Below are 15,196 nucleotides of genomic sequence, written 5' to 3'. Positions count from 1 at the left end.
ATGCACAGATTGCACAACCAGCACAGATGACACAACTAGCTTTGCTTCTGCAGAGTTGTTTAGTATGACCAAGACCACCATAGTTATGACATATTCTCAGTTGGTCTTTGTACTCTTTAGTATGGTATGCTGTCAATTAAAGTTGGATGTACATAGGCACACTATCCATTGCCAGGTCAATTTTGATTATTCCAGTCAGTAATCATAGACCCGGTAGCCAAAAACTACCAGGTCTATGATTACTGATATATATCCATCATTCACCAGTGCCACACAATCGCCCTTGACGGATATATCCATCAGTCACTGCTGAGTGGTTAAGCAAATATTTTATTTTCCAGAGATCCATATGGAGAGAAAGAGAGAGACAGAGTTTAAGTTTTGGTAATCTTTATTCTAGACAATTCTCTTTTTTTCCAGTTAAATTATGCACATGTGAAAATGAGTGGTCTAATTGGCCCAAAATATTTACAAAATGTACAGTGGGAAATGATGTATAGCGTTCTCATTCTTCCTCCTCGTTTTCTCGTCCATTTTCTCCCCACACAAAGTGATAGTTCTTTTCCATTCTTCTCTGTCTTTCCATTTCTTGCACTGCTTCCTGGTTGCCCGTCTGAAAAGATTCTGCCATAAATACTTTCACACTCTTAAACTGCCACCAGCCCCCCTGCCCCCGCAAGTATAAAAAAATCTACCACTTCTGGGGTGGAGGGGTGGGCTTCCTGAGCAGGAGGAAGATAATCCCTTTCCTGCATTTGGACCATCTCCCAGTTTAAGGTTTCCACACGAAAAATTATAACGCTTGGCCCCCGCCCAAAGTCCCCCCTGAAATGCTAAAGCTAAAAAGTCATCATGGGGTCCTCTGGAAATTGTGTGAAAATCTCCACATTCCATGATAAGGTAAAGTTGGGCGTTTACATTAAATTGTGCCATTGTCTCGTAAATAAAAAAAAAAAAACCAGAAGGGTGCATTCGTTGTAGTTTGGAGAAAAAGGGAAAAAGCCCCATTTTTTTTTAATGTGGCAACATACGGCCAGTGTTACTGGGAATTTGTAGCCGTGCAGCCACCTGTCAAATTTGGCTGAATTAAATACCATAGGTTCCGATATAATAGGGAGTTAATATCGCATGCAGTACTGTTGGATGGCTACGGGTAACAGAAGCAGAGAAACGATGTACTTTTGATCACTTTCAGGATGTCATCGTGTGATTAGGTGGTGCGTTGTTGTCCTGAGATGATGTAATTTTTCGACAAATGTGGTATCTTTTGAAACTTTTGAGTTATCTCCATGCCAAGTAACATGGCATGTGGTTGGACAATCTCCACCAGGTGCATCTGGTGACATAAACACAGATTTCCATGTCCAACTCTATTTTTGTAAAAACGTATGCAGCACATTTCCCTACTTGCCTCGCTATTACTCCAGAGTAAATGTTTGTTTTTGTGTATTTTCTGATGGCGCCATTGGGAGAGAAACTCCTGAAAGATTTCTTAACCTGCTTGCCAAATTTTGGCAGTAATTAGTCCTGTCCTCTACCCAGCGATGGCAGCTTACTGTTCCAGGAGAACCGGATTGGGCCCTGTTCCTGGCCACCTAGCCGCAGGCTTGCTAAAAGACACCCTCTTAGTGCCTGCAGGACAGAGAGTTAAAAATAAAAGTCGTTCCCTGGTCATAAATACAGCAAACTGGTGTCGTAATACCCTACATAAGATGCAAAATGCTATGGAAGAAAATCCCTCAAAAATTTCCAATAAAAATTGAAAATAAACTGCAGAATTGACACGCAATGCCGTAACGTCCTGGTTTGGTACCGGCCAGGTCTGAGATGCATGTCTATCGTCAACACTCTACCCATCGTATTTGAATGTGATTTAAACTGCAGGATTGAAACATTTTATCTGTGTAAATGTTAACTGTGCCCGTACACCACCAAGTGTGTAACAAACGTAGTATGGCATTAGGTCTGGGGTGAGAATCTAATCCAAACCACCAAGAACTTAGTGTTTGTACTAGGTTTTGAATGTTGATTTAGGAAAGTACAAAGTGATTACCAGCAGGGTCAGGATCATGCTCTGGAACTGCTGAGTTTCTTCATCTGACAGCACATGAAAGTCTTTACCCTCTTCATCATCGTAATATCCGGCGGTGATGATCTTAACTTCTATTCGTCTACCTTCAAAACACATCAAAGAAGTTTGTAAATATACCACAAAACTCTTATTTTGATCGTTGAAAGTGAAAGTGGTGTCGACTGGTTTTTCCAAAAGAGTATGTTGCCATCCAGTTTTCATTCCTGATGGCATTAGTTACATATTGGGTGCAAAGAATAGGCATATTTGCATTACTTACTTGTGGATAAAAGCATTGTGGGTAAAAGCACTGCCTGCAATAATTTTTAAATTGCTACTTGGCTTTGGGTCTAAATTTCTCAATATACACGAAAAGCGACTTGGGCCACTTTCACTTTCCACGACCGGTTTAATGTGAGAAATTTCTATCATCCCAACCACCAGTGCATTTAAATCAAAGACCAAAAATATTATTCCGTCTGCCAAATAAGAACAAATGGAAGACTAAATGCTTAAAATCAGATGAAACGCAATTATGAAAAAACAAGAGTCTCACACTACAATTTTACCATTTGTATCCAGACCTGCTTGTTCCAGTTTCTCTTTAACTGCCTTCTCTAGTTTCTCCTTCTGTTTTCCTTCTAAGCCATGATGACGCAACAGCTGTAGTTTTCCTTTTCCCTGTTTTCCCTGGCCCAGTCTGCGTATGTGCACCCTCAGTCTGCCGTCGTCAGTGGCTGATTCTTCCTTGCTTCCTTCGTTGTCCTCTGATGGGGTAAAATCAATTTATAATAGGCATATTTTAAAAAGTAAAAATAAAATACCTTCTTAAAATCTCAGAGATGCAAACCTAAACTGTCCTGTGAGTACAGAAATCTTAATGGCAAACCACATTGAATTTTTAATTGAGTTTAAATGCAGTGAGCACTGCATTTAAACTCAAGTAAAAGTTTGTCTCCAATTCAAATGTTGGAATGAAATGATTTCAGGAGTATTCCTTACTCCTGAAATCATTTCTCCTCAGGAGTAAGGAATACTCCTGAAATCACTTCTGTAATCCAAAAAGTAATAGTGTTACTATAGTGGTTGCCTGCTTTCTTGAAACCAAAAATGCTCAGCACTTGTGTGGTATTTTACCTACCGCCACTTTAATGTATTGTTACTGCACAGCATGTAAATAGTAGTCCCATGTTTATTTCAAGCATAAACCAAGAAAATAAGCTCAAATTAAATACATTTTTTAAATCATTTCCAGCATAGTTTTCAATTATTGAAATTTTATAATGGAAAATTCCTCAAATCGAAAGGATAGCATTTCCATATTACAACTAAATGATATAGTCAAGTCCACATAAGTCATCATAAGTATAATTAGACACTGTCAGTTAGGTAATCAGTTTTCTGTGGTTCCTGCCAACTTACATAGGCATTAATGTTAAAAAATTCTGGTTTACTCGATACCGTTTAACTAGTCACCACTGGATTAATCGACATACTTTTTCTGTCACACACTCGTTTATACGTCTGATAAGTCAACTCCCCTCCTGAAAAAAATGAGTTTGCACCACACAGCTTACTGTGCAATGTGAACTCATTTTTTTCAGGAGGGGTGTCGACTTATTTATTAATTAATATACAATATAAGTATAGGGTGTTTCACAGCCTCTCCACAAAGTTTTTTTTCAATAACTTTTGAAACGTGCGGTTTTCAGCCTAAATTTTTTGTAGGTGGCGCTTTGAGCACAAAGGAATTGCTTCTATTACAAAAGCATGTTGCTTAAAAACATTTGATTGTTCCGTAATTTTTGGCAAATTGGACTGATGATTGCTGGTTCCAGCAGGATGTAGCCCCACCCCATATGACTTATGAGAACCTGGAACTCCTTAATTCCCATTATGGTGATCATGTTATCGAAGCTATCCAGAGACATTCAAATGTGGCCTTACCTGACCACCTTACAGCCCTGATTTGAGTCCACTAGACTTCTTTCTTTGTGGAACATGAAGGATCAGATGTTCAAGAATAACACTACCACCCTCAGTCAGATGAGAGAAAGCATCAAGAGCATCATGAAGGGCATCTCAGATCAGACCTGTAGTAATGTGATTGCTAATTTCCAAGAGAGACTGCACTACTGCATCTTGACAGAGGGCAGACATTTCAAAAATATCTTGCATTAATTTCCTTTTTCATCTTCTATCTTTGCTGAAAATTTCATTAAAAAATTCGAATTTTCAAAAAAAAACTTTGTGGAGAGGCTGTGAAACACCCCATATTAATAAAAATACCTTAACATTTTATGTATTTTTATGTATAAAATAATAACAGATAAACAAAAAGAAAATATACAATCTATATAAACATCACAGCAGAATCTGATTTTGCATTTTCTCACCTTTCATTCACGTGTTATTTGCAGTAAGTGTTTCACATTTCTGTTAGAAATGAGTATCTGAAACCTAACAATGCTTACACTGAAGAAAAATTACAAACTTGTATCTGAATTTGAATGTAATAAAACTTTGCAAGCGGAATTTGCAAAACAAGAAAACCTTCCAAGAACAACATTGGTGGGAATTCTGAACAAAAATGAGAAAATTAAGAAACTTTTTCTTGGGTCTTCGTTGTGGCTTCTTGAAAATGCCAGAGAAAGTTACCGTACAAAGATGTCAAAGATGCTCTGGTATGCTGGCTAAAGCTAATTCATTCATTGAATCTTCCTGTTTTGGTGCCAATACTGAAACAAAAATCAATGGAAATTGCTGAGGTACTTGGAGTAGAAACCAACTTTAGTGCCAGTGATGGATGGTCAGAGAGATACATTGCATGTATTCTATAAAGCACTACTGTATTTTCTTAATGGTAGTTTTGTGGTTTTTTTCAACTTCATTTTAGTCGTCATATCAGATAACTCGGCACATTTCCACTTCCCTTGGGGTATTGACTTATGCGGACTCAACTGTATATGGCTTTGTTTCGTGCAAACAATGATGGCGACTCCCATCAATAACAACCAGAGTAGAAAAGATGAGAATTTGACAAAATATTTGGTTATACTGATAAATCTCCATTAAAACATTTTTGAAAACATGAACAATATAAGCTGATAATAGTATATTATGCAATTAGTTTATAATATAGGTGATTATGGCATGAATGGAAGTTTTTGTACACAAGCAGAGCAAGTGCGCCAATTTCCAAGAATGCCATAATTACTATTTATACACGAATTGTCTTACAATATTTTGTGGTTAGACTACACCTGTAACACTATACTTATGGAAATCAAAATCATGTATGAACACAATGTTTGTGGCATCCGTGCCACAAACATTGTGTTTATACATGATTTTGATTTCAATAAGTACAGTCGACCCTCCCCTATAACAGTCGACCCTCCCGTTATAGGAACCCACAGGAACCTGTGGGTTCCTATAACGGAAATTCCTATAACGTAGTGAAAAAATTGTAGCAATATTCGTATAAAGGAACTCCTAAAATGTCGTCGTCGCCGACTCGTGTCACGACAAGATTGATAGAATCTGGACCAATAGTGGATGAGCAGCCGAACTATTTTCCTCCGCCCTGTGCCATGCTACGGAGCAGCTAAATTGAGTTTGCTATCGTCTGTACAGTATTATATATAAATTAGGTACTGTATATAATTATATATTAACTTAATTTATTGTAACTTTATTATAATTATATATATGCTTTCCGCCGCCTGGCGCCACGCTACGGAGAGTTTAGGCTAGTAAGTTGAATTTATTATCGTCTGTACAGTATGTAAATTAGGTATTGTAAGTCTAATACAGTACTGTAATTTTATACATTTCTTGTGAAAGAAACATTTCTTATTCAACGGCCATAAAAATTATTTATATTAATGATGTCTAGTATATTAAAAGTCAAGTTATTTTTCTGCAAAAAATTCATTATCAGAAATCGCGGCCGCCGTTTCGTGTGCTGTTCCGCGACGAAAACAAGCTTTGAGCAATGGCGTAGTTGAACGGTGCACACTCGGTAAGTAATCCTACAATTTTTTGTTTATAGCATAGTTTATACAGATTATTCCCAAAAAATTATATGTGTTTTGGAAATGTTGAGTGGAATTAGTCTAGAATCGGTTAATTTTATAGAAGAAAACCTTTCAAACAGCCTTAGTCCGTAAACTTCACACCTATCAGGCTGCGATTGGCTCATGTATTTAATCATTCCTACAATGTAAAATTCGATTAATGTGGAACGTATCTAAGCGTTATAGGGGGGGTCTACTGTATAGTGTTTCAGGTGTAGTCAACCACAAATGTATTTATGATTTGATGATGCATTCCACTTGCATGCAACGTGTGCACAAATCACTTTTGGTTTTGAGATAGAAGGCATTAACTGTAGTATGAATAGCTAAATGTATCAGTGCATCCTTGTAACTACTGTATAAAGAGGGGAGTGTCTGACTTACGGGCCCCCAAAAGCATATATATCTGGCCCACATAGCTCATTTTCACCAACTCATTTTATTGTCAACATTCAAACCAATTAACCAACCAATAGCCAAAATAATTGGGCAGAAATTATCCTACAAATATTATAATTAGAAATTACATGATAAGAACAACTAGAGGTAGTTGTTAGGTGCAATCTGTTGACTAAAGAAGAAACTATAATTTAATTTAAATTTAGAATAAACTGGAAGAAAAGAATTGGCCCAAAGTGGGAGTTGAACCCGCAACTTCCATTTACTGTGCGGTGTGCTGACCAGTTATGCCACTAGACCTTCGAGCAACTTTTTCCTTCCAGACACATTTAAACTTTAGATATAACCATCCAACAGTTATCCAAGGACTACCCGGGGATGTATTCAACATCCATGGCCTATTCAACTGGTCAGTGCACTGCATGGTAAGCAAAGGTTGTGAGTTTGACTCCTGCTCTGGGCCTATTATTTTCTTCCAGCCTATTCTAAATTTAAATTAAATTATAGTTTCTTCTTTAGTCAACAGATGGAGCCTAACAACTACCTCTAGTTGTTCTTATCATGGAATTTCTAATTATAATATTTGTAGGATAACAGTCAAAATAATTTGGCATAAATTGGTTGGTTGATTATTAATACATCAGGCTATTGGGATGTTGATATACTCAAACTAGTTCAAAGCACATAGGCCTAAACTTTTTAAAAGTCATTTAGAATTAATAACCTTGCAGCAAATAATTTTTATAAAATCCTATTTAAAGAAGGGAGTTTGTTAAATTCTTACAAATCTCCATCAGAAGAGAATTTTAAGCCTTAAAATCTTTATAAGGGATATTTTCTAATTTTGCCTATCACTGTCCAATGAATATCTAAATGAGATTTTAATATTGAGTGTCAGAAGATTTAACCCCAATTTTGATGACATTCTTTTGAAAAGTGGTTACAAATTTTATGTTGATTTATGACCAAAATAAAATTCTTAATCTTTGACTATACCTTTTGTACCTTGCCCCTGACTTATCTTTAACAGCTTGTGTGGCTCTTTCTGAGAAAAGGTTGGAAACCCCACAAAAGAGGATGGCTTTACGTGTAAGTTTTTAAAAATTCTAGAATGTTGCAAGCTATATTGCTCTACATAAAAACAGTAGTATAAGGTACATGCCTAAATTTAAAATGTCACCGTTGCCTTCCTCTTCATCCAAAGTGGCAGTTTCCTCTGGTACTTCTGTTTCCGAATCACCTTTGTCAGTGGCATCTAACAATGGAAGAAATTGTTAACATATTTTGTTATTTGGAATGAAAAATTATACTTTCTTATAATAACAAATTTTACCATTTTTCTTCTCATAAATGATTGCACTTTTAGCTTTTTCCAATGCCTTCGTGGCTACGGCCACATCCTTTTCTGCTTTGTCTAATTTTTCTATCAACTTATTCAGTGTGCTGGCCAGTTTTGAAAACGTAGCATCTCTGATGTCAGTATCCATTTCCTGCTGTAGTTCTTCTTCTGCCTAATAAATTATTGACATTTTTATACAAAAACAGAAAAATGATTTTATATTGTTCTGACTTAAATTAGTTTGCATTTACCAATCAATTTAAATTTCCTGTATAATAACCATTTTACATCATCAAAAATTGCATTTGTATTTGTGCTAGTCCAAGCTAGTTGTTAATTATTTTTGTAGTGTAACAGTATGTGCTTCTGCTTTCCAAAATGAGGCTGATAACACATATAAGGTCGCATCTCTTTATGCAGTGAGTGTGTAGTGAAAATGATGTCACGAGCAGCTATCACTATATATCACTGCAGTATACTTTAGAAACGCTTTCTGCTCAAGCTAAACATGGATGCTGTGATCTATCCTTTAATTCTGGTTACAGCCAAAAGTAGTGCTTTAGTTAAAGAACTACAGTATTTAAATAAAAAGATATAAAGAATTGAGCATTTCTTTCCAAAAATGTGAGCAAAGTAAAGAGATAGGAGAGAAATAATTATATTTAAAATTGAAAGTTATTTAAAGAATAAGAAAATACTATAAGTCATTTTATAAAATTTAATCCTTCTTAATATTTTTTTCAACAGTCACTTCGACTTTTTTTATTTTCACAGCCTAATATAGTATTATATACACAAGGATCCATTTTGCTTTACCCATGTAGCAGACGTAAAAGCTGCTTATTCTTTGCTGCAGCGACCTCTTGCAGCAAATGTTTAGAAATGTTTTGCTACATTGCAGCACTGCATTTAGAAATGGTTTTCAGAGTATTTGCTGTAAAGTGCTTCTCGAGCACTGCATAAAGAAATACTGCCTAACAGAGTAACTGAATTTGTTATAGAACTGTTGCCAACAAATCTATACACACAACAGATTACTTGTGTTATGACATAATGTACGGTGTTAAAATCTGGTGCTATTCAATCACATGGTACAGATTTGTTTCCAATGCATTTTTTACGAGCATAACTGAAATGTAGGTCAAATGCAATTGAACAGGGCACAAACATCATAAAAGTTTGCATTTTATTAATTAAATCATCCTCTGCATAGAAAAATAAAAAGATCTTTTTATTTTTCTATGCTTATTTTTCATGGGGAATGGTTATATCAGTCTTTTTGACTAATTTAACCATTTCCATGATGGTCCTAGATGATGATTCTTGTGCTGGTTGACATTAATTTTGGCAGTATTTGCTTTGATGATAACACAAACATTGTACTGTACCCTGGAAGGCAATCTCTCTGTCTTTCCAAGAGAGAAAATTTTGTATTGTTTGATTAACTTGCAATTTGACTGACCATTAAAATTAGATTTGCTTAAGAAACAGCCTAGCTGTCATTAACATATAAATTTTTGCAGGAGACAAGTTAAAAGTTGATCTTTCTCAAAGCTAAGGTGCTCTCTCCACTGTCGGATATGATAATTGGAATCAACATGGATGCCATTCATATATCAAATTCATGGAAATACTATCTAGACTCATAATATACGTCATATAAGATACCTCACAGCTGTTATTCAAACGTATTTGAAACTTTTAACATTAGAATGCAATGGCATTCTATTTATAGAATGGTTTTTCCATTCTACAGTTTCTGATGAGGGCCAATGAAATAGTGGCTGAAAATGTTAGAATATTGAATTTCTTTGCTGGAAATTTTGCATTGAGGTGTAATTTCTTATCTGTAGGAAAAAATTATAAATATATCAAAGGATAATGCCAATCAAAGGTATGAGCAGACAAACCAAACATAGGAAAATTGCATTGGAACATAACATCAAAATGTAGGAGTAACAGTATGTGTCTTGGTACTGGAATCTGTGAGGGGAGATGATGCTCGTTTTGTGTTTTATGGTAGTGTTTGAAGCCGTGGAAGATTGTTATAATACCTATGTACCGAAGAGCATTTGCTCAAAAAATTACTGCCAATCCAAATTCAGTATGTGTCTATAGATAAAAAAAATGTATCTGTTTGGCCATCAAAATACAATTTATTGGCCAAGACAACATTTTTAACAGTGTTACTAAAAGTTTAAAATTTATTGGTTTTGTACTTAGGAATACATAATATTTGATTAATAAGTGCCATAAAAGTTTAATTAAGCTGAAAGAATAATTAACATATTGTTTATTATTATTTATTAAATCTATTTAATAAGAAATACAGAAATGAATGAAATGTTTCACCAAATGGCCTGACAGGAGGACTATTGCCATCTATTAACAGACTAGCTTACATGGGGAATTCTAACTTTTTTTACACAGAAGAGATCTAACATTAACATTCTGTACATAAATAGTCTCTGCCTTAGATACAAGTAAATAACATTTTTTACAAAAGACATGTAACATACTCGGAGTGTTTAAAGTTTGTGGCCTGATACAGAAACAAATAAATTATTCTGAAAGTGTTTTTATTTTTAAATACAGTTGCCTTTAACAAGGAAAGGTTCAGAAAATATTTTACCTTATTTAAAAGTCATAATTTAAAGACTAATAAGCAGCAACAATGGTCTAGTTTGTTGATTCTGTTTTTCGACATGCAGAATGTCACAGTTTTGAAACTTATTGAAAACTTTTTCTTTTCCCACATTTTTATTTTTTGCATTTCTCCATTTAAATATATTTACAGATTGTGTAAATGATCAGTATTAACCTACCTATTAAGTTTTAAACTGCATATTACAGCAGTTTTCTGTCTTAAGTTATGATCTTTTCAATTAATTTTATTACAGAAAATGGATTGACATCTAGCGATAATAATACCATATCTAGATTTTGAAATAAGTTAAAATATTAAGATAACAAACATACATCCATATATGAGGTGTGGATACATATTTACTTATTATCACCTTCAATATACACCCCTCCTCTATCCCTAAAATGCTCCATGTGAATCTTCCATTGTTCAAAACAGTGCTGGAAGCCTTCTTCTGTCAGCTCCTTCAGGACACGTGCTGCTTTCTCTTTCACAGCTTCAACAGACTCAAATCTTGTTCCTTTTAATGCAGATTTCACCTTAGGAAACAGAAGTCACACGCGCAAGATCAGGCAAATAAGACAGATGGTCTAACACTGGGATGCTGTACTTGGCTAGAAACCTCTTGACAGACAATGCAGAATGAGCCAGCACATTGTCTTGATGGAGAACCCATGACTTGTTCTTCCACAATTCGGGTCATTTTTTCCTTATTCTTTCATGGAGTTCAGCAAGAATGTGAAGGTAGTATGTTAATAGTTTGACCTTCAGGAACCCAGTGAAGGTACACAATCCCATGAATATCGAAAAAACAATCATCATTGCTTTGAATTTTGATTTGCTTGTTCGAGCTTTTTTGGCTCTCGGTGAGGTTGAGCTCTTCCAGCGCATGGATTAGCACTTCGTTTCAGGATCATAAGTAAAAAATATACAATTCATCACATGTTATCCTTTCTAATAAGTTTGAGTCATTTTCAATGGCATTCTAAGTGTGAGCTTCTTGTTATTCAAATGTAAGATTTTTAGGCACCATTTTGGCACACACTTTTTGCATGTTAAAATTGTTATGTAAAATTTGCCATACGCATTTGTCAATCGCACGAATACTTAGCCGATGGTCAGATCAAACCAGATTACCGATTTTTTCAATATTGCCATCCGTTTTTGACACGGAAGGGCAACCCGGGCGTGAATCATCTTCAACGTCTTCTCAGCCATCTTGAAAACGCTTAAACAACTCAAAAACACGTGCACGCGATAAACATTCATTGTCATACACTTCTTTCAATAAATTATAAGTTTCAGTAGTGGTTTTTCCAAGTTTCATGTGAAATTTCACAACAATTCATTGCTCTATTGTTGACCTTAACATTTTTCCGGCGAAACAAAAAAATAACTCTACGGCTATACAGATTCGTTTACAGAAGTGAGAGGTACTGCATTCGAAAGAGAAGGCTTCACACTAAACAGCTGTCGGTCACTGGCGTTTGGCGCATGCGCTTCTTCTGTAGCAGTGTCAGTCTTGTTATTTCATAGTTACATCTCGTATTTATTTTATATTTTATAAAAAATACATTGTAAAAATACAAAGTATTACATACAATATGAATACGAATTCCTGTCTTCTTCTACATCCTCTTTCATTTCACAGGAACATGATCCACACAGTAGCCTAAAAAGAAAGGTTGACTCCACTGTGTGGATCATGTTCCTGTGATGTTGAAAGAGAACAAAGGAGAAGACAAGTATTCGTATTGTCTGTAATACTTTAAAAAAGTACATTGTAAAAATACAATTATATTACATCCTGGATTTTTAGAATTTTTTCTTTACAATTTTTAAAGGTAATTAAAATATAGCCTACTTTTAATTACCTTTAAAAAGAATTCTGTAAATGTACATGAGTTTCTTGTTAAAAGAAGATAATAATTTCCTGATAGGGTTATGAATTTAAACTGTGTTATTCAATTATCGGGCAATTTTACCTCTCTATTGTCAAAATAATCATTCTTTCTTGACTTTCCAATGTCAATGACACACTACTAAGCTTCCTGCAAACACTCCCTCAAATTATAGCTGGAGAGGGTCATTCTTTTGTAAACAAGTCAATTATTATTCTACTGACTTTAAACTGACCAAAATGAAAGGTGCTACTTCCACTTGTGAAATTTTCTAGTATTACATGCAGCTTAACTTACTAGGTGGATTAATATTCATTACCAGTTGATGCATAATTACATCAACTAGCAGTGAACACATTATCTCCTTGAAATCTTAAAACACCAAAGTCATGACTTTACCAGCAGATAAGATAGACTTCAATTTTTGAAACAGGAAAAGACAATGTGCTTCCACTGCTTTGACTGTTCTTTTCTCTCTGGTTTGTAGTGATGGATCAAAGTGTCATGCAGTCATGAATCTCATCAAAAATTGGATGTAATCATTGTAAAATGCTCCAAACACTTCTTCAAAATTTGCTATTGTGTATGTTTTTGTTCTGGAATCAACAAATATAGACCCACCTTGCACAGATCTTTGACATACCCAATTCTTTGGTTAGGATATGATGTACCCATTCAGTTGAGATGCCCACAATTTGTGCAACGTTGCACATTTTAATTTTGTGGTCTTGTAAATACCATATTATGGATTTTGATGCTTTCTTTGTTACCGTTGGTAAGCCACTTGTAGGATCATATTCCAAGCTCTTTCTGCCATGTTTAAATAGAGCTGCTGACTTTATCATTGAAAATACTTGAATATATTCACTTAAAGTATTATCTATGTTAGTTTTAGTTTTAATTGGAGTCATATCAAGCATCCTGATCTGAAGAAGGATATCTTTTTCAGAGCAGGATGCTTGATATAATCAACTTTTAAAAGCAACTCAATACCAAACGAAAATAACTGTGTTCTCACTTTATTAAGAAAATGATCAAACAACACTGCAATTGCAGTATTAATTCTGTGTCAAGCCATAAACTTTTCAAACACTCCATATATAATGGAGTGTTTGAATATACAGGGTATCTCAGTTAACGTTTCAGAACTTCTAAGAGGGGTAGGGTACATCCCGACAACTCGGAATCATATAGCAATGCAGGGTCAGAAATGCTTTCCTGAAGCGGTAGATGGCATTGCGTGAAAGTTCCGAGCATTCTTGCAGGGAATTGTCATTTCGCACAAGGACACAGAGTTAGCCAATATGCATTTGGTGTACAGGGCTGCAGATTGTAGTGGGCCAGCCGCATAGTGCTTGTATGCAGAACGATATCCAATGAGGCCTATTCCCAGCCATAATTTCTTTGCAAGCGGGTACCAGAGGTTAGCTGTTTCTGTGTAAATCACCGCTTCAGGAAAGCATTTCTGACCCTGCACTGCTATATGATTCCGAGTCGTCGGGATTCACACTACCCCTCTTAGAAGTTCTGAAACGTTTGACTGAGATACCCCGTATGTAATCAGAAAATTATTATTCCAAAAATTTCACACTATTTAATTTTTTAAAATAGTTTTCCAAATTATTCATTTCATTTATGTAATATAATTAAAATGTAAGTTAAAGCAGTGTTTCTCATCACTTTTGTTGTTTCAGTTATGCAGTGTGCACATGTATACATATATATGTAAGTACAATAGAGCGTCGTTTATCTGAAGGTCGGTTATCCGAAGGAATTCCAGTNGCCAGAGAAAGTTACCGTACAAAGATGTCAAAGATGCTCTGGTATGCTGGCTAAAGCTAATTCATTCATTGAATCTTCCTGTTTTGGTGCCAATACTGAAACAAAAATCAATGGAAATTGCTGAGGTACTTGGAGTAGAAACCAACTTTAGTGCCAGTGATGGATGGTCAGAGAGATACATTGCATGTATTCTATAAAGCACTACTGTATTTTCTTAATGGTAGTTTTGTGGTTTTTTTCAACTTCATTTTAGTCGTCATATCAGATAACTCGGCACATTTCCACTTCCCTTGGGGTATTGACTTATGCGGACTCAACTGTATATGGCTTTGTTTCGTGCAAACAATGATGGCGACTCCCATCAATAACAACCAGAGTAGAAAAGATGAGAATTTGACAAAATATTTGGTTATACTGATAAATCTCCATTAAAACATTTTTGAAAACATGAACAATATAAGCTGATAATAGTATATTATGCAATTAGTTTATAATATAGGTGATTATGGCATGAATGGAAGTTTTTGTACACAAGCAGAGCAAGTGCGCCAATTTCCAAGAATGCCATAATTACTATTTATACACGAATTGTCTTACAATATTTTGTGGTTAGACTACACCTGTAACACTATACTTATGGAAATCAAAATCATGTATGAACACAATGTTTGTGGCATCCGTGCCACAAACATTGTGTTTATACATGATTTTGATTTCAATAAGTACAGTCGACCCTCCCCTATAACAGTCGACCCTCCCGTTATAGGAACCCACAGGAACCTGTGGGTTCCTATAACGGAAATTCCTATAACGTAGTGAAAAAATTGTAGCAATATTCGTATAAAGGAACTCCTAAAATGTCGTCGCCGACTCGTGTCACGACAAGATTGATAGAATCTGGACCAATAGTGGATGAGCAGCCGAACTACTTTCCTCCGCCCTGTGCCACGCTATAATAATGTAGTGCTTAACCAAACT

The 15,196-nt window shown here is 35.3% G+C and overlaps 1 protein-coding gene across 1 annotated transcript in view; it reads right to left on the bottom strand.

Moving 5' to 3' along the window:
* Positions 1 to 373: 373 nt before the first annotated feature.
* Positions 374 to 15,196, bottom strand: part of LOC111622162 (protein OS-9-like) — a gene marked incomplete at its 5' end in the record, with an annotated part of 68,314 nt that continues 53,491 nt past the window's right edge. Inside the window, 5 exon segments of the mRNA XM_023364498.1 lie at positions 374 to 613; positions 2,054 to 2,175; positions 2,641 to 2,838; positions 7,712 to 7,804; positions 7,883 to 8,060. Of these exon segments, the coding sequence (XP_023220266.1) occupies positions 506 to 613; positions 2,054 to 2,175; positions 2,641 to 2,838; positions 7,712 to 7,804; positions 7,883 to 8,060 (699 nt within the window).

This window comes from Centruroides sculpturatus, unplaced genomic scaffold (assembly GCF_000671375.1).
Source record: "Centruroides sculpturatus isolate CEXI.00-Female unplaced genomic scaffold, Cexi_2.0 scaffold306, whole genome shotgun sequence".
NCBI classification, from domain to species: domain Eukaryota; kingdom Metazoa; phylum Arthropoda; class Arachnida; order Scorpiones; family Buthidae; genus Centruroides; species Centruroides sculpturatus.
Note: the sequence above shows the minus strand (reverse complement) of the source record. Positions and strands in the feature narration are given on the sequence as shown.